The sequence below is a fragment of the Thalassophryne amazonica genome, chromosome 20, assembly GCF_902500255.1.
Source record: "Thalassophryne amazonica chromosome 20, fThaAma1.1, whole genome shotgun sequence".
In the NCBI taxonomy this organism is placed as follows: domain Eukaryota; kingdom Metazoa; phylum Chordata; class Actinopteri; order Batrachoidiformes; family Batrachoididae; genus Thalassophryne; species Thalassophryne amazonica.
This window is the reverse complement of record NC_047122.1, coordinates 22,263,087-22,281,753: the sequence shown is the minus strand read 5'-3', so window position 1 is coordinate 22,281,753 and position 18,667 is coordinate 22,263,087. Positions and strand designations below refer to the sequence as shown.

Genomic DNA, 18,667 nt, shown 5'->3' with positions numbered 1-18,667 from the left:
AACGTTTTCTGGATGTTGTTGATGTATGGCTTTTGCTTTGCATGGTAGAGTTTTAACTTGCACTTGTAGATGTAGCAACGAACTGTTTTAACTGGCAGTGGTTTTCTTTGCTTGTGAACGGCTGAGCCTTTTGGGGATGCTCCTTTTATACCCAGTCATGACACTCACCTGTTTCCAATTAACCTGTTCACCTATGGAATGTTCCACACAGGTGTTCTTTGAGCATTCATCAAATTTCCCAGTCTTTTGTTGCCCGAGCTTATTTTGAAACGTGTTGCAGGCATCCATTTCAAAATAAGCAAATATTTGCACAAAAACAATAAAGTTAATCAATTTGAACATTAAATATCTTGTCTTTGTGGTGTATTCAATTGAATATAGGTTGATTGGATTTGCAAATCATTGTATTCTGTTTTTATTTACATTTCACACAACGTCCCAACGTCATTGGTATTGGGCTTGTAAATATTTCAGTGAAACTGTCTCATAACTCACACAAAGCGAGATAGCCGAACCAACAAATGACACTTTTTACTAACTTGACGTACAGTAACTTGTGTGTTGGTTTTGGGGGAATGTACAGTGACTGAAAATTGGTTTTTCGGGGAAATTTTTTTTAGCCTGGCTTAAATCTGTAACTATGTTTTATGTTATAATAAATGTTTTGGCAGGTTTGTCCTGAACCCTCAGCCAGTTGTATTGTGGGTTTTTTTTTTTCCATTTCATTTTTTTGTTATTGTCATATTGGCCTTGATTTCATTTCGAGTGTCATTTAAGAAAGTATTTAAAAAATTCTTTAAAACTCTCTTGCGTTAAGCTGGATCCTGAATATTTTACTTGATTTTAATGACAGAAACCGAATGATACATTTTTAATTTAGCTCTTTCATAATGATAAATGATAATTTAGCTCATTTGTCAGTCAAACACATCAAAGCCTCTGCTTTTCTTTCTCTATATCACTGAAAAAATAAATGAAATGAGTGTGATTTTAGGCAGTTTCACTTACAAAATAAGATATGAAACTGGATGTTTTGCTAATTAGCTCTGAGGACCATTATTGTTTTGTTTATTAATTCTTATGTTGTGTTTGTGTCGTCTCTCGTTAGTGATGCCGCCGTCTGCTGAGGACGCTGATCTCTGTCCTGAGGCAGAGCCGGAGGTTCCGCTTCCAGAGGCTGATCTTGGGTCTGAAGACCAATCAGAGGAAACACTTGCCAACAGTGATCTCCCAGAGGACCAATAACTGAGATTCCACGTTTCTACTCAACAGCAGAGATGACTTTTTCAAAATAAGAGCTTTATTGCCCGATGAGGTGTTTGTGTTCACATAAATGGGACCTACAGAGTTTTCTGACCTCAGATGAGCTTTGAGTTCTCTGAAAAACTGTTACCGCCTTCAGCGAAACCATGAAATGCAAAGATGGTTTTTACCTGATGTAGCAATGAATTGCGGTTACTTTCCAGCTGTCAAAAGATCGCCTCGTCTGATCGCTGAGAAGAATGTCTCTCAACGTTAAACAGAGCAGAACTTACATTACATTGAATATATATATATATATATATATATATATATATATATACACACACACACACATATACTCTGTGCACGATTTTCAGGGTACAGAGAAATGAACATCACAAAGGTCTCGACCCCACGGACTGACTGACTGAGCGTTGATTTATCAGCTGCTTTGATTGGCTAGAGAATCAAGACAGGATGTCTAAACTGGAACAGTAATCAGTGGGTGTGGTCAGTACTGAGCCTGATCTCAGCCGGTCACATGACCTGTCTCAGCCAATCAGTGTGCAGCATGAAGAAATTAGTTTAACAGATTTCTTCATTCGGTACTTTAACATTTCCCATAGTCCCCCTGCACTTCCCAGAATGCACTGCGGCACCAGCAGAGTTCTGGCATCTCACAGCACATGTAAACGATGACTAGCAAGGATGTGGATGGCGTTGATCCACAGAGTTCACGGGCGATTATGATGACATATTCTCCCAAGTTGAGATGGATTCTGTCGTGCCCCGATGTTGTCTTGTTGTCCATACTTCATGAGGTGTGTTTACATTGTGCCCTAAACCGTAACTCCACTGAAAGCGACCTCTCGTGTGAGTCACGGACCGCTAGATGGCACGAGAGTCACAACTGTGAAACGTTGAATGAAATTAAATTGTTGTATGTTTGGTTCAGAGTAAACGAGTCTTTTAGACCCGAACTGAAATGGACCCACAGCACTCCTGATCCAGCCCGGACACATTGAAATTAACACACCCTGAACTTTAGTCCTGGTTGGAAGTCATCGAAAGTTGAACACACGCTATTTAAAATGTCATGAGAGCACAAATTACACCATCGTAAAATGCAGACGGTGCTTAATAACATGCCACTAAAAACATATCAAACTGAGTTCATGTTGATTTTGATGATTGACTGGAATTGAAAATCTGTTCCCAGATGAGAGCGGTGTCCAAATTTTTCAGTCCACCCGAATCGTGGCTGAGACATGGTCAATTCCTCTTACCAGAATACCGGTGTCGCAGACCAAACGGTCCCCCTAAAAATCCCCCTGATGACGCGGTTCACAGATTAACACCTCGTTTGTGCTTCAAACTGCACTCCAGTCATCATCTATTTCAGCGACAGATATCTTAGTGCAGCAGATAACTGAAACAATCATGCAAATGGTGATAAAAGCATCAAATTCAGCAGAAATACTCCTTAGACACCACTCTTTTGAAAAAACTGATTGGCCACTTTTCAATCGGTTGTCAGGTAGGGATCAATTGAAGAATTACACAGAGGTCAAAATTAAAAGATGCTCCAATCATATTGAAAAATATTCCACATTTTCCTGATCATAAAGATTCCAAAAAGGTATAGTTTGGACTATCTGTGACTGAATTCTATGGAGTTATGGGATAAAAACAGCAAGAATGGTGACAAAGCTCAGTTTCATTTTGTACAGGGGTCAAAAGTTAAAGTTGCTCCAATTTTGGTAAAAAGTGATGCAAATTATTGGTTGAGCTAATAGGATTAATAAATGGAATAGTTTTGACAGTGTTGAATGCTTGGTCTCCAAAGTAAACAAGGTCAAACAAGGTCTACGTCTATTGGATTCTATGACATGTGACATATGTTACCCCATAACGTGATAAGTAAGGATGATATATTGTCCAAACTATTCCTTTTTAAAACCGTGTTAACTAGTAATTTGCATAACTTTTTACCAGAATTAGAGCAACTTTAACTTTTGACCCCTGTACAAACCGACACTGACCTTTGTTACCATTCTTGCTGTTTTTATCCCATAACTCCATAGAATGTAGTTACAGATAGTCCAAACCATACCTTTTTGGAATCTTTATGATCAGGCAAATAATGTGGCATAGGTTTCAATATGTTTGGAGCATCTTTTAATTTTGACTCCTGTGTAATTCTTCAATTAACCTCTACCTGATCGCCAACTGAAAATTCAAGTGGCGATGCAAAAGGAAAACCGATTTTTAGGAGCAGACCGTTCGCTCTGCAACACCGGCATGTTGTTCTGACACTTCTACTTTTCAAAAATGTCTGTTGTGATGTCACATCTGACATGACGGCATAAAAATCTGCATCTAGCTATACATTTGAAGAGCTGCGTTGACATTGAAAACCTGCTTAGGTTTACATATTTTCTACATAAGATTCATTATCGAACAAGAATTGATAAAGAATTGGACCCATAAGCAGAATCAGTAATGGCTTTGATATCTATTTAAAAACGTATCAGTTCCCACATTCAGTTCTGACTCTTAATGAACTCAGCAACTTCAAGAAATGCTGTTGAGAAAATGCAGTGATCACATACAGTAGTGTTCAGAATAATAGTAGTGCTATGTGACTAAAAAGATTAATCCAGGTTTTGAGTATATTTCTTATTGTTACATGGGAAACAAGGTACCGGTAGATTCTCACAAATCCATAAGACCAAGCATTCATGAATGATATGCACACTCTTAAGGCTATGAAATTGGGCTATTAGTAAAAAAAAAAAAGTAGAAAAGGGGGTGTTCACAATAATAGTAGTGTGGCATTCAGTCAGTGAGTTCATCAATTTTGTGGAACAAACAGGTGTGAATCAGGTGTCCCCTATTTAAGGATGAAGCCAGCACCTGTTGAACATGCTTTTCTCTCTGAAAGCTTGAGGAAAATGGGACGTTCAAGACATTGTTCAGAAGAACAGTGTAGTTTGATTAAAAAGTTGATTGGAGAGGGGAAAACTTATACGCAGGTGCAAAAAATTATAGGCTGTTCATCTACAATGATCTCCAATGCTTTAAAATGGACAAAAAAAACAGACACGTGGAAGAAAACAATCAACCATCAAAATGGATAGAAGAATAACCAGAATGGCAAAGGCTCACCCATTGATCAGCTCCAGGATGATCAAAGACAGTCTGGAGTTACCTGTAAGTGCTGTGACAATTAGAAGATGTCTGTGTGAAGCTAATTTATTTGCAAGAATCCCCCGCAAAGTCCCTCTGTTAAATAAAAGACGTGCAGAAGAGGTTACAATTTACCAAAGAACACATCAACTGGTCTAAAGTGAAATGGAGGAATATTTTGTGGACTGATGAGAGTAAAATTGTTCTTTTTGGGTCCAAGGGCCGCAGACAGTTTGTGAGACGACCCCCAAACTCTGAATTCAAGCCACAGTTCACAGTGAAGACAGTGAAGCATGGTGGTGCAAGCATCATGATATGAGCATGTTTCTCCTACTATGGTGTTGGGCCTATATATCGCATACCAGGTATCATGGATCAGTTGGGATATGTCAGAATACTTGAAGAGGTCATGCCCTGGAAATGGGTGTTTCAACAAGACAATGACCCCAAGCACACTAGTAAAGGAGCAAAATCTTGGTTCCAAACCAACAAAATTAATGCCTCGCAGATGTGAAGAAATCATGAACAACTGTGGTTATACAACTAAATACTAGTTTAGTGATTCACAGGATTGCTAAAAAAGCAGTTTGAACATAATAGTTTTGAGTTTGTAGCGTCAACAGCAGATGCTACTATTATTGTGAACACCCCCTTTTCTACTATTTTTTTTTTTTACTAATAGCCCAATTTCATAGCCTTAAGAGTGTGCATATCATGAATGCTTGGTCTTGTTGGATGTGTGAGAATCTGCTGAATCTACTGGTACCTTGTTTTCCATGTAACAATAAGAAATATACTCAGAACCTGGATTAATCTTTTTAGTCACATAGCACTATTATTATTCTGAACACTACTGTATGAAGAAGTTAATTTACCCAAAAACGTGCGACCTGGTCAAGATCTTTTTTTGTTTGTTTTAGAAATACAGACCTGCCTGAAGTTCCATCAGTGACAAATTTGTCACCAATTGTGGACGTCATTGCAGCAAAGGGAGAAAAAGAAAAATGCTGCCGCAGGTCACCTTTAGAAAAATGGTTTTCTTCATAAGTGATGGTTTGCTTTCCATCACTTGGAAAAAAAAACATTGTAACTGGAACAAAAGTGTGAGATCTCTAACAAGCTTTGTGCGCATTTGATCTTGTGCGTTCTATGCGTTATGTGCTGATAGCATCCTCCAAATCCAAACCTGTCCTTCTCATTGTAATATTTTCCTCCAAGTTATTTTTCAGTCTGTGCTCTCTGCTGTTGATGCGCTTTCTTGCCTGTAGCGCTGCACGTGATCATTGCTGACGGAGCGTGTCGCAGCAACAGAACCAAGAACCAACCAGGTCCCATATAGACAGATATGTGGGTCTGATCTGACGTGGACCAGGTCTCAGCTGATTCGCAACATGAAAACCACAAGCAAACAGATGCTTTTTAGCTTCTATTTGTTTGTGCTGAAACTGAAACCTCAGTAATTAACATGTTTTCTGCTAATTATGCAACAAAGTGACAAAAAAGTCACAACTTGTTAACCACTGCCAACTCTGCGTAATGCACACGATTTCTGTCCACATCAGCTGAAAATCTTAAAAAAAAAGAAAAATACGAACATGAATGTTTCACCAAGTTTAAAGTCAGAAAAGATTCTTTAAAAGATGTTCTAAAATCAGATAAAAATTTTGATATTTACTGAAATGCACAGACTGGTGAGATAATTTACATTTTCCATCATCATTCAGTTCCTGTGTTTTTTGTTATTGTTTTTTTTTTTTTTTTTTTTTTTTGGTTTTTTTTTTACTGTTTTTAGTTTTTTACAAAATGACTCAATCAAAATGTCAAAATTTCACTTTAAGCTCCATCATGTGAACAAAACCTTTTAAGGTGTCGGCATTCATCCTGTCACCTCCCCAGGCACAAAGCACACATGCAAATCAATTTTCAGGGTTGGAAAAATATCAACATGTCGCTACACCGTTAAAGTGAAGTTAGAAAAACTCAAAAACATTCAACAAGAATTTAAACTCTGCAGCGTGCTTGTTAGATCTATTTTCTATTGTTATTGAGTAGATTAACACAAATTTCATGTCAGGTCCAATGAAATTTTAAATGGTTTTTGTAAAATTAAAGCATTTCATCACATTATTATAATTTTGATGTCTTCTTTTTTCCACTGCTGGAACTCAATTTCTTTGTGCTGAGAAGATGTTTATTATGGGTTTATACAGCTTTGTTTTTATAAATAAATTTATTAAAAAATGTGAGTGGTTCATTGTTGGAGTGTGAAAGGTCAGTAATTTAAAAATATATATATAAATTCTTGTTAAACATCTGTATTTCTCTCAGCCTTATGAGATTAAAAAAAAAATCGTGCCCCTGCATTTAGTTTAACTATGCAGTAGTGTAAATATGTACAAACATGTTACTCAGTAAATATGATTAAAAACACAAACTGGGGGGTTTATATTTTGTTTAAAATAGGATTTATTTCAATGAATTTAAAATATTGTATGGTGATGGTTTTTATTTTATTGGGATTAGTTACAAAAATATTATTTGACATAATGTTTTATTGTTTGTCAGGTGACCTGCAGGCTGTAAATGTTTGATTCGTATCAATAAATGTTTAAACACTCGTGGACTCTGTTTCTTTCTCTCCAGCTCTTGTTCTTTTTATTTCAATTTTCTCTCTTTTTCCTTGTTCTTTTTGCTGCCCTTTTCTCATTTCCTCTTTTTTTGTCTCAATTTTTTCTTGCACCCACTCATTTCCTCGACTCCTTCCCTCTTCCTCACTACATTTTTCCTGTTCCCTCTCCCCCTCTCTCTCTCTCGCTCTCTCTCTCTCTCCTTAACCAGCGCTGCCACTCGTCTTTTCTCTCACTCAGATGTTTTTCAGTCCTGGAGGTGGAATTGACTCATTTTCATTCTCTTTATTTCAGCGACTGACTGATTCTCTCTCTGTGCCGAAGCTTCTTTCTGTTCTCACTGTTCAGAACTCAAACCTTGGACACTTTTGGTACCATGGACAGCACCTTGGACAGTCTGGATGCTGCAGGATTTTTACAGATCTGGCAGTGTGTGGATGTGGTTGGTAAGAAATGATTTTAGTTTTGCTTATTGTCCACAGGGCATCACACTGAACAATTTAACCTGCCAAAAAACACATTAATTCATCTACGTCGTGTACAGTTTAACTTCAATATGTTGTCCATTTCACACATCTTTTTTCTTTTCTCTTATTGCACATTTGATTTGCGCATTTTATTACAGTGAATTAGTCAGCGTTTAGTGTATTCTACACTTATACATTCCATACAGAGAGAGTACAGCTCAAACCGAAGTCAAAGTCCTTGTATTCTGTGGATACTTGCCGAATTATAGCGATTCTGATTCTTCTGGTCATCAGATCACAGCAGCATTTATACTCTGTGGAGCCGCCAGCAGCCACATTATCTCTGCTGGTGTTGTAAATAGCCATAATGTCAAATGTAATAATATGTAAGATCTCAAAGCGTGCACCTTGAAATGACTTTACATAGGGCTGTATAAATAAAATGCTGTATTTGTTGTCAATACATACTTTAAAATGTCACTTTTTTAATAGAACGTAACAACAATGCATGCTTTTATTTTTTATTATTTGGTTATATTCTGAAAGCAGCATTTTATGGAAAAAACAAACAAACCTTGAAATAGACAGGGTTATCTTCCTTGTGATCTCATTTATAGGCTGTGTAGTTTTTGTATTTTTTAGGTCAAAGGTCAGGTGCATATTTTTTTTGACTACAAACCCAAAACCATTACTTTGGCATTCAGATTTTTTTTTTTTTTTTTTTTTTCTGATCAGATGTTTTTGAAATGTGATGAGACGTCTGTGATTTTTAGATAATGGTTACATCGAAGGGGAACAGCTGAACGTCTTCTTTGGACACGTGCTGGAAAAACTCTGCATGAAGGTAATGAAGCTCAGTAACATATTATCCAAATAATGTCACCCACTGAGAGAACAAACAGGACTATAAATACTTAAAGGTCACTTTAGTAGTGAACCACAGAATGCTGCTGCTGAAGTCCAGCGACTGAGTGGTTGGTAATGGAAGGCATCAAGCCTTTTATGAAGAGAAGATTTTCTTTAGTTGAACTCATCTTCTATGAAGAAAAATGAAAACAAACCCATTACAAATGCAGCAAAAAGGTCACGTGGTAAAATCAGCATCCATAATAAGAAAACACCGGTGAGTTCAGGAACATCAGAGTGAACAGACAACTTATAGTCCAGAGAAGAAGGTTGATTCATAGCATTACAATAATTTTAGGACATCCCTGTCAAAGTGAAAGTCACACAATTGCTTCCAGGTCAATGAAAGCCAAAAAGAAACCAGCAGCTTGTTCTCCACTTTATTGTTCTACCATGAAGCACTTTGCACAGTTCCTCCAATCACAGCCACAGAAACCTATAACAGAGTTATAGAGTCCTGAGCACCTCAGTGGCTTCCCTCACTAGTCTACTGGCATGGTCAATGTTATATATTTTAATGTTCTCCATTTAATGTGGAGCTGCATCAGGAAGGGCATCTGGCATAAAACTTATGCCAAATCAACACGCAGATCCATCTTGGCTCTGCTGTGGTGACCCCAAATGAAAAAAACCCAAAACAAAACAAGGGAGCAGCTGAGGGACTTACTTTTTAGTATGTTAACAATAATACTAACATCTAGTTTGTCCAATTACTTATGAGCTCTGAATATGTGTCGCCTAAAACAGTCGACACAACAAACACGTCTTACGTGTTTCCACTGCAGTGTTTTGATGGACAGACGCAAAATTAGAAAAACTCTGTCCAAATACTTATGGGCCTGACTACGACACCAGACATTTTAAAAGGAGAACTCATTTCAAAAATTAAAACAGGAAGCTAAAAATCAACCACCGTCATTTATTTTTGGAGAAAATTAAAGGCTGAATTCTTGCTGTTGTTTAAATACCGCAAATATTATGTTGTTGGTTTTGGACTGTAAATGTCTTTGATTTAGGAAAAACGTGATGTGCATTTTTATGAATTTATTTTTTTGTTTTCTGACTGATTTATGATTTAGAACAAATAAATGGTCAACTGGCTCTACAGCACTAGAGCTTTAATAATCTGTTTTAAATTAGACACTTAGAGAACCTGTGCTGTTTGTTCCTGAGTGACGAAATGTGATGGAATGATTTTTGGAGTCAGTTTTGTATGCATGTGTGTGGGTTTTTTTCTCTGCTTTTTTCTCCAGAAAGAGAAGATCACAGAGGAGAACATCAGACGACTGAGAAGAAAGTTCTGTGGCGCCTCCGCGGACCAACGTCTGCAGATCCAAGAGGTACTAGGAGGGGTGGTGGCGTGGCGTCAAACTGTTGACTCAGAACACCTGGAGTGTATATAGTCTGATAGTGCAGCAAATAACTGAAACAATCCTTGAAACAGTGATATAAGTGCCAAACTCAGCATAAATACACCATAGACATTACTCTTTTGAAAAAGCCAACTGGCCACTTGACTTTTCAATAGGCGGCCAGGACGGTTCAGTGAAAAAGTGCAAATTTAAAATGCTGCAGTCATTTGAAAATTATACCATATTATTTCTCTGGTCATAAAGATTCCAAAATGATATAGTTTGGACTACCTATGAAGGAGTTATGGGGTAAAAAGTGCAAAAATGGTAACAAAGGTCAGTTTCAGTTTGTACAGGGGTCAAAAGTTAAAGTTGCTCCAATTTTGGTAAAAAATGATGCAATTTATTGGTTGAGTTAATAGGGTTTTGAAAAGGAATATTTTGCACCATGTGTCATGTAGAGCCCAACCGATATGGATTTTTTTTGAGGCCGATGCCGATAACGATATTTGGATGAAAAAAATGCAGATAATCGATAAATCAGCTGATTTGCCAATAGCTGATAAATTGGCCGATATTATTATTTATTTTTTTAAATGAATAAAATGTTCTTTTTTGGACCCTTAACAAAAAAGGTATGAGCTAAAAGCTGAAGTTTTGTCCTCATATTGATTAACTTAACAAACAACTAAACTTCAAGTTCAAAAAATGCAAAAATGCAATTGGAGCAGTTAGGGGGCTATTCTAACAGGCCAACTAGTAAGATATCACTCCTGAAAATTTTTGACATTTGACACATTACTACATAAACTGAGTTAATCAAACTGAGTTGAACTGAAACAGGAGAAATGTGGGGTGAATGTAATCGCAAAGTTATTACAAACAACATCCTTATAAACTTACTTGTATGCTTTTGTCAGCCGATCAGTGCAGTGTGACGGCGAACTACACGGTGATGAACACATTTAAACGGGTGTAAGCAGCTCTCAGTTGAATGGAGTCAGAGCTCCATCTACTGGACAAACGGTGCAAGGACATTTTACATTGCCGACACAAACATTATTTCAGTAACTGTTCTGTTTATGAGAAATTATCTGCGTTCTATCGGCAAAATTTCAGCCGATAGTGAGTACTTTGAAACGGGCTTATATTGGCCAATAATATCGGCCGGCCGATATATCAGTCGGGCTCTAGTGTCATGCTTAGTTATCACGTTACGGGGTAACATATGTCACAAAATCCAATAAATGTCGATGTTGTTTGACCTTTACTGTGGACATCAAATATTCAGCACGGTTCAAACTATTCCATTTATTAATCCTATTAACTCAACCAATCATTTGCATTCCTTCTGTGTTTTTCTTTTTCTGCAGAAGAAAAAGTCATCCTCGTGGTAGATCGCACACTCTTACTGATTCATTCTCAGTGTTGGGTGCTTTTGAATAGTTGTGTCCACATTCATTATTAAAGTGACTTATCCCTATTTTTTGGGGACCATATAGAAAGTTTGTACTCCTTAAAACTGTAACACAACATAAAGTCGTAACGGAGCGAGACTGTCCTAGCTGTCGTTGGGTCACTATCACCATTGGAAAAAAAATGAGCGTGAATGCAGGTTAACAAACTGGCAGTGGCGTGTGATTGGCTGCTGTGCAGTGACACTTTGACCACGTAAGAGAAACTGTGATTCCAGCGCGACTCACATGTTTCAGTGCGAGGCCAGGAAATTAAACTTTGACGTGGATCTTTGATCAGTGACCGTTTAAACTAATTTGATGAAATGCTTCTATTTCCAGCTTGCCGCCATGATGCTTCCTGATGACGAGAACTTCCTGCTTCTGTTCCGCAGAGAGACACCGCTGGACAACAGTGTGGAGTTCATGAGGGTGAGAGTCAGAGGTCAACAAGATGGAGGGGGGATGGTGGTAAAAACCCAAAGAATGTGGATTATCGTCACAGAAAACCCTCATGTCAAACATCAAGGTTCCCTGAAATCATGTTCGTCAGTTTGCTTATCAGCCTCAGATTTTAATTTATTTTATTTACGGTGTCGTGATGCTGCCTGTGGTTCATCTCTAACTTGAGCCTGTCTCCAATTAATGTTTTTGATACTTGATTGTCTGCAATTTTGTTAAATAGATAAAAATGAAAGGGATACCCGCAAATCAGGTGTAATCGTTGGGAAAAGTAGCATTGTAGAATGCTGTAAGCAATTGGGATAGTTAACAGGAAAACTTTGTAAAAATTTTCTGGTATTGTGATAAATCGTGATCCAAAAAAATTGAATAATCTAGTTTAATTCATGGAGATTGGTAATTGGTAATGGGTAATTTTGAGTAAAGTTTGAAAGTGGACAAGCGGGTGCAATACGCGGTAATCAGGACCCGTCATGTTGCCGTCTTCAACAGAAGACATTTTTGATTTTCAACAAAGACATTTTAGCCTTTTGTAAAACAAAAACTGGTGGGGGGGACTGTTGAAGAAGTAGCATTTTGCAGATGTGCTAAAGAATTGTATAATAGGAATCATATTTTTAATCTGCAAAAATCAGTTATGTAAGAATCAGTTATGTAATTTGATATGAAGTCGTAGCTAAGAACTGCGATGACAAATTTTGGCTGCGTTTTTTTTAAATGTCGCCAAATTTCCTCCATTTTGAAATCTGTAGTGCGACACAGGCCTGAGATTTTAATATCTAGCAAACTACTGTACAAAAGTATAAAAAAAATAAAATACAGTGACCATTGCAGCTGTACAGGATATTTATTTGTCTCTTCACTGATTTGTCTGTGCAGATTTGGAGAAAATATGACACGGACAGCAGCGGCTACATCTCCGCCGTCGAGCTCAAGGTTATGCGTAATATGAAAATGAAAGATTTTTACCTGACAGTAAAAACAGAGTTTCATCTGAACATTAATGATCTGCAGTTTGAAAAAATAAAATGAAATAAAAATCATCGTCCACTGTTTTTAAGTCATATGGAAGCTGAGAGCTGCCATGATGGTCATTACTGTTTAATGCATTTTTTTTTTAATGATAACGAGTTCATTATTGAGATAAGAGAGCTCTTTTTTTTTTACAATAAGTTAATTTATCTTACTGCAAAAAAACCAAAAAGCCAATTTCTTGAGATGTCAAGCTAAATTGTTGCAGGAAAACATTTTTTTTTTTCTTTAAAATAAGATCATTTGTTATCATTACAAAATGAACTTCATTTAATGATGGCAAAATCCAGTACAATAATAATAATAATGAATAATAATTAGTAGTAGAACTATGTTCTGATAATGTGTCAGTGTGTCGCCTAGTCACTTTGTTTCTCACATTCGAGTCATGTTTGTCCCTTCAGGGCTTCCTTCAGGATTTGTTCCTACAGCACAAGAAGTCCATCACTCCAGAAAAACTGGACGAGTACACATACACCATGGTAACAGGTGGGGGGAGGAGTAAGCGTGGTTTAAAGCATGTTATTGAATGTTAACGGGACTCTGATTACCTGCAGATGAAGATGTTTGACAAAAACAGAGATGGCAGATTGGATCTAAACGATTTGGCCAGGTACGGCTCATCTGTTGTAACCAGGAGCGTCATAAAATCAGACCTTTTAATCTGAGATGATGTTAATAATAATAAAGTACAAGCTCAGGCAGGGAATTTATTGATATTTTGTCTCCAGAATTCCCAAAGTGACATAAAATCAGAGGAGTTAAATTCAGTTTGATACAAACAGGAAATGTATCATTTATCTCCTTGAAGAAGCTTTATGGCTCAAAAACCTTCCTCTTTTCTGTTTGCTTAACATTCCAGCAGATATTCCATTTGAATAATTCTTAAATTTATGCAGAATCAAAAACAAACTGTTTTACTTGTTGATTTTATTTATTTATTTATTTATTTATTTTTAGCGACGAAAATGCTGAAACTTTTTATTTTTCTCAGAATCCTGGCTATGAAAGAGAATTTCTTACTGAAGTTTAAGATGGATGTAAGTGGAGTTTCAGATGGGTTATTTTTTTCCCCATCATATATTTAGAAAATTGTTGATTTTGTGAGTGGATACTAAATGCTAACAGCTCACTGTTCTGTTTGTTTTCAGGCGTGCAGTCAAGAGGACAGAAGGAGAGACTTCGAAAAGATATTTGCTCATTATGATGTGGTATGATATATATATATATAATGAGGAAAATAAGTATTTGAACACCCTGTGGTTTTGCACGTTCTCCCACTTAGAAATCATGGAGGGGTCTGAAATTTTCATCTTAGGTGCATGTCCACTGTGAGAGACATAATCTAAAAAAAAAAAAAAATCCGGAAATCACAATGTATGATTTTTTTTTTAAATAATTTATTTGTATGTTACTGCTGCAAATAAGTATTTGACCCCCTACCAACCAGCAAGAATTCTGGCTCACACAGACCTGTTAATTTTTCTTTAAGAAGCCCTCTTATTCTGCACTCTTTACCTGTATTAATTGCACCTGTTTGAACTTGTTACCTGTATAAAAGACACCTGTTCACACATTCAGTCAATCACACTCCAACCTGTCCACCATAGCCAAGACCAAAGAGCTGTCTAAGTACACCAGGTACAAAACTGTAGACCTGCACAAGGTTGGGATGGACTACAGGACAACGGCTTGGTAGAAGACAACAACTGTTATGGTTATTTATTAGAAAGTGGAAGAAACACAAGATGACTGTCAATCTCCCTCGGTCTGGGATTCCATGCAAGATCTCACTTTATGGGGTAAGGATGATTCTGAGAAAGCTCAGAACTACACAGGAGGACCTGGTCAGTGACCTGAAGAGAGCTGGGCCCACAGTCACAAAGATTACATTAGTAACACATGATGCTGTCATGGTTTAAAATCCTGCAGGGCAGCAAGGTCCCCCTGCTCAAGCCAGCACATGTCCAGGCCCATTTGAAGTTCACCAGTGACCATCTGGATGATCCAGAGGAGGCATGGAGAAGGTCATGTGGTCAGATGAGACCAGAATAGAGCTTTTTTTGGAATCAACTCCACTTACCATGTTTAGAGGATGAGAACAACCCCAAGAAAACCATCCCAACCGTGAAGCATGGGGGTGGAAACATCATACTCTGGGGGTGCTCTTCTGCAAAGGGGACAGGACGACTGCACCGTATTGAAGGGAGGATGGATGGGGTCATGTATTGTGAGATTTTGGCAAACAACCTCCTTCCCTCAGTAAGAGCATTGAAGATGGGTCATGGCTGGGTCTTCCAGCATGACAATGACCCCAAACACACAGCCAGGGCAACTAAGGAGGGGCTCCGTAAGAAGCATTTCAAGGTCCTGGAGTGGCCTGGCCAGTCTCCAGACCTGAACTCAATAGAAAATCTTTGGAGGGAGATGAAACTCCAAACCTGAAAGATCTGGAGAAGATCTGTATGAAGGAGTGGACCAAAATCCCTGCTGCAGTGTGTGAAAACCTGGTGAAAAACTACAGAAAACATTTGACCTCTGTAATTGCAAACAAAGGCTACTGTACCAAATATTAACATTGATTTTCACAGGTGTTCAAATACTTATTTGCAGCAGTAACATACAAATAAATTATTTAAAAAATCATACATTGTTATTTCCGGATTTTTATTTTTTTTTTTTTTAGATTATGTTCTGTCACAGTGGACATGCACCTAAGATGAAAATTTCAGACCCCTCTGTAATTTCTAAGTGGGAGAACTTGCAAAATCACAGAGTGTTCAAATACTTATTTTCCTCACTGTATATATATATATATATATATATATATATATATATATATATATATATATATATATATATATATATATATATTTATTTTTTTTTTTTTTTTTTTAGAGAGAGTGTGGGGCTTTAGTGGAACCAGTTTGCACAGAATTTGTTGAAAGTATTGGGTGTCCCCTGAAATCAGTAGTGTTTAATTTTGTGTAGCTCCACATAACCTGGAGAAATAAAAATACATTTTTAATATTCTGTGAGACCATTATATTAATGAAACAATCATCACAAAATGAGTCTAGAAGCCCTGCCTGCACATTTTGGGGTCATTTATACTTGTGGTTGGAGCCAAGAAAGTCTGATTGATTTATTTATTAATTAATTAATATTACATATATTGCACGGGCATTTTATGACCTTCATGGAGGTATGCACTCTGAGTGTCCATATATTTCCCTGTGTAAAGCAATTTTAACTTGGTACTCCTAGTAGCAGGAATAGTAGTACTTGATGTACTATATTGAATTTTTAACCTTCAATATGTGATTGAAAAAGGGATTTCACAGGAAGATTAAAGTACAGCATAGTTAAATATTTTGATACTTTTCTGTTCTTTTTGTTTTTAGAGTAAGACGGGTGCACTGGAGGGTCCTGAGGTGGACGGATTTGTCAAAGACATGATGGAGCTGGTGAAGGTGAAAATGACATCACACCTGTTTCAAACACCTGAACTTTGTCGCACTTGTTTGTTGTGACAACCAATCACATGCTGCCTGGATAACATGACAGTAGCAACCATAAACATTATATACGTAAATGCTTCATGGCTTGCTGCAATGTAATCCGGTGTCGCCGCCGTATTGATGGGTCTCTTCACAATAGCCTAGCACCAGAGTCAACCAGAGTCGATGGAGAGTGAGCAAATATGCCAATATTTTGTGCTGCTTACAGTTGCAATAATCGGCACAGTACAGCATCCAGATCGCGTGGGATTACCTTTCACAAGTAAGATTGAACAATAATTTTGGTTATTTTACCATTTGTAATATTATGACATCTTTACAAATGGTACTTACATGTAATGTTATTACAGCAGGAACTGGTACTCTCTCTCATTAGCTGTGTTTCCATCCAACTAGTAACGCAACTATTCAGCAAATTTTCACTAATACGGCAAAAGGATGACTGTATTTGTGCGCATTTCCATGCACTTTTGTTTCACGGGATAAGCCGTAGGTGCTGTTAGGTGTTGCTAATTCTCAAGTCCTTTGCCTATGCCTCTGCAGAAGAAGACAGTGCTCGTTGGGGCACACAAAGACGTTAATAAGCACGACAAAATGAGATCCATCATTCATGCTCTGTCATTTGTGGTGTCTGTATTTCACAAAGTAAGGCTGCACCACATCGCAAAATTAACTCCACTGGAGTTACAGTGCTAGCACACGCAGGAAGCTGTACAAAACAGTTCTTTTTCAAGTGTTTTAGCTCCCCAGCTCCAGTTGCAAGCCTAACAAGGTAGATTAACACCCTGGAATGATCTGGAACATTCTTTCTTTTCTTTTCATAAGGCGTCTACGTATATAATGTCTACGGTAGCAACATGCAGTAAGCCGTCATTTTAGCTAGCATCAATGTTAGCCAAAATCAGATATTATAAAATCCTCTTCTGCCGGAGTATAAACGTCTCCAAAACTAGTTTGAAGTAATTTGCAGTCAGTTTCAAAATTTAATTCTGTCTAACAAAACTAACCAGTAAACTAGCTAGCCTAGCTGAGGTACTACAATAGCTCACCAAGATAATTAGCATTTTGCTAGGTTGGCAACTAGGATGGAAACTTTTGAGGCGATATTAAAGGATTGTTAATCGAGCAAGCGAGTTTCACAATTCCTTTATTATATGGTTATTGGGCTCGTAGTCATATCTGTTTGCTTCCACCTCCATGAAGAACTTGCTACAGATGGTCCAGTCGTTAGCTGGTAAGCTTTCAATCTGTGTGTTTTTTCTGATGTTTCAATATTTATGGAGTATGTTCATGTCCGATTTGGTTTTTCTAATCGTGTTTTTAGCTTTCTGGTTTGTAACGAATGTGATACACATTCCGGACCGATTGTCATGGTAACTGGTCTGATATTTTCCCATATCAGTCCGGAAATCAGCCAATCGGAGCGCACGTAGTGTCGCAGCCATATAATAAAATGTGTTGTGCTGATACTCATTCATCAACTCATATCAGCAATTTTACTTTAAAGAAAACAAAAATATCACTGCATTTCAAACTTTAGATGTTAGACAACATCAGATCTGCTAAAGGGTCACTGAACTTCCATTTTGTTTTCAGCGCTTATTAGCAATTACAGATAAAGTTTGTGTTGCAAATATGTTCATCTGGTCCGACATTGACCTCTGACCTCTGTGTTCCCAGCCCAGCATCAGCGGAACAGACCTGGACAGTTTCGGAAAGTCCTTGCTGGGTCACTGCGACATCAACGGAGACGGAAAAATCCAGAAGAACGAGCTGGCGCTTTGCCTCGCCTCAAAAGTTGGCTAACGATGCTTGGCACGTTAACGCCATCACCATCTACCTTCCCTTTATTCTCTTTTCCATTCTGCTCTCACTTCCTACTTTTTACTGAAATGTTTTTCTCTGAATCTTTATTTTGTGATTTATGTATTTATGTAATTTATTTGAGCTGTTTGTTTTCACTCTGAACCTCATGATAACCACCTCAGTCTGTTTCTGCATTTATGGAAGTTCACTTCAGTGCAGTAAATCATGGATTTTTGGCTTTTAAAGTCCGGTTGAGCTCTCTGAACAAGCATCACATTGAAATACATCTTTTAATGCAGTGTTAAAGTGGCGCCGTTCGTTATTGGGTGTAAACAGTACGTGGATGATTTTAGCTGTTTTTATTGACCACTTGATCTATTGCTTCTTTCTAATGTGATGCAAACTGTGTATTTGTTCAAATCATAAACGGTAATAAACAGTGTGCAGTTTTTGGTGCAAGTTGTATTTTTCTTCAAAATCTTTTTTTTTTTTAACTCTAGCAGTGATTCCCAAAATGTGGACCATGGCACTGCAGGTGGACTGTGAGAGGTCATTAAAAATAAGCTAAAACACCTCTTTGATTTACAATTTTGTAATATTCTTTTGTAC

General features: G+C 37.5%; 2 protein-coding genes across 3 annotated transcripts in view; both read left to right on the top strand.

Moving 5' to 3' along the window:
• Positions 1-1,546, top strand: part of LOC117501875 (F-actin-uncapping protein LRRC16A) — an 83,975-nt gene extending 82,429 nt beyond the window's left edge. For both annotated transcript variants that reach the window (XM_034160840.1, XM_034160841.1), the window contains exon 38: positions 1,109-1,546. In XM_034160840.1, the coding sequence (XP_034016731.1) occupies positions 1,109-1,245 (137 nt within the window). In that variant the 3' untranslated portion in view covers positions 1,246-1,546. The remainder of the gene's footprint in view (positions 1-1,108) is intronic.
• Positions 1,547-7,264: 5,718 nt separating this feature from the next.
• LOC117502129 (secretagogin-like) lies at positions 7,265-18,402 on the top strand. Its single transcript, XM_034161137.1, has 11 exons — positions 7,265-7,504; positions 8,299-8,369; positions 9,685-9,771; positions 11,580-11,669; positions 12,579-12,635; positions 13,136-13,213; positions 13,289-13,344; positions 13,726-13,771; positions 13,883-13,942; positions 16,136-16,204; positions 17,933-18,402. Exons 1-11 carry the CDS (start codon positions 7,435-7,437, stop codon positions 18,056-18,058), a joined length of 810 nt encoding a protein of 269 aa, XP_034017028.1. The 5' UTR covers positions 7,265-7,434; the 3' UTR covers positions 18,059-18,402.
• Positions 18,403-18,667: the final 265 nt, after the last annotated feature.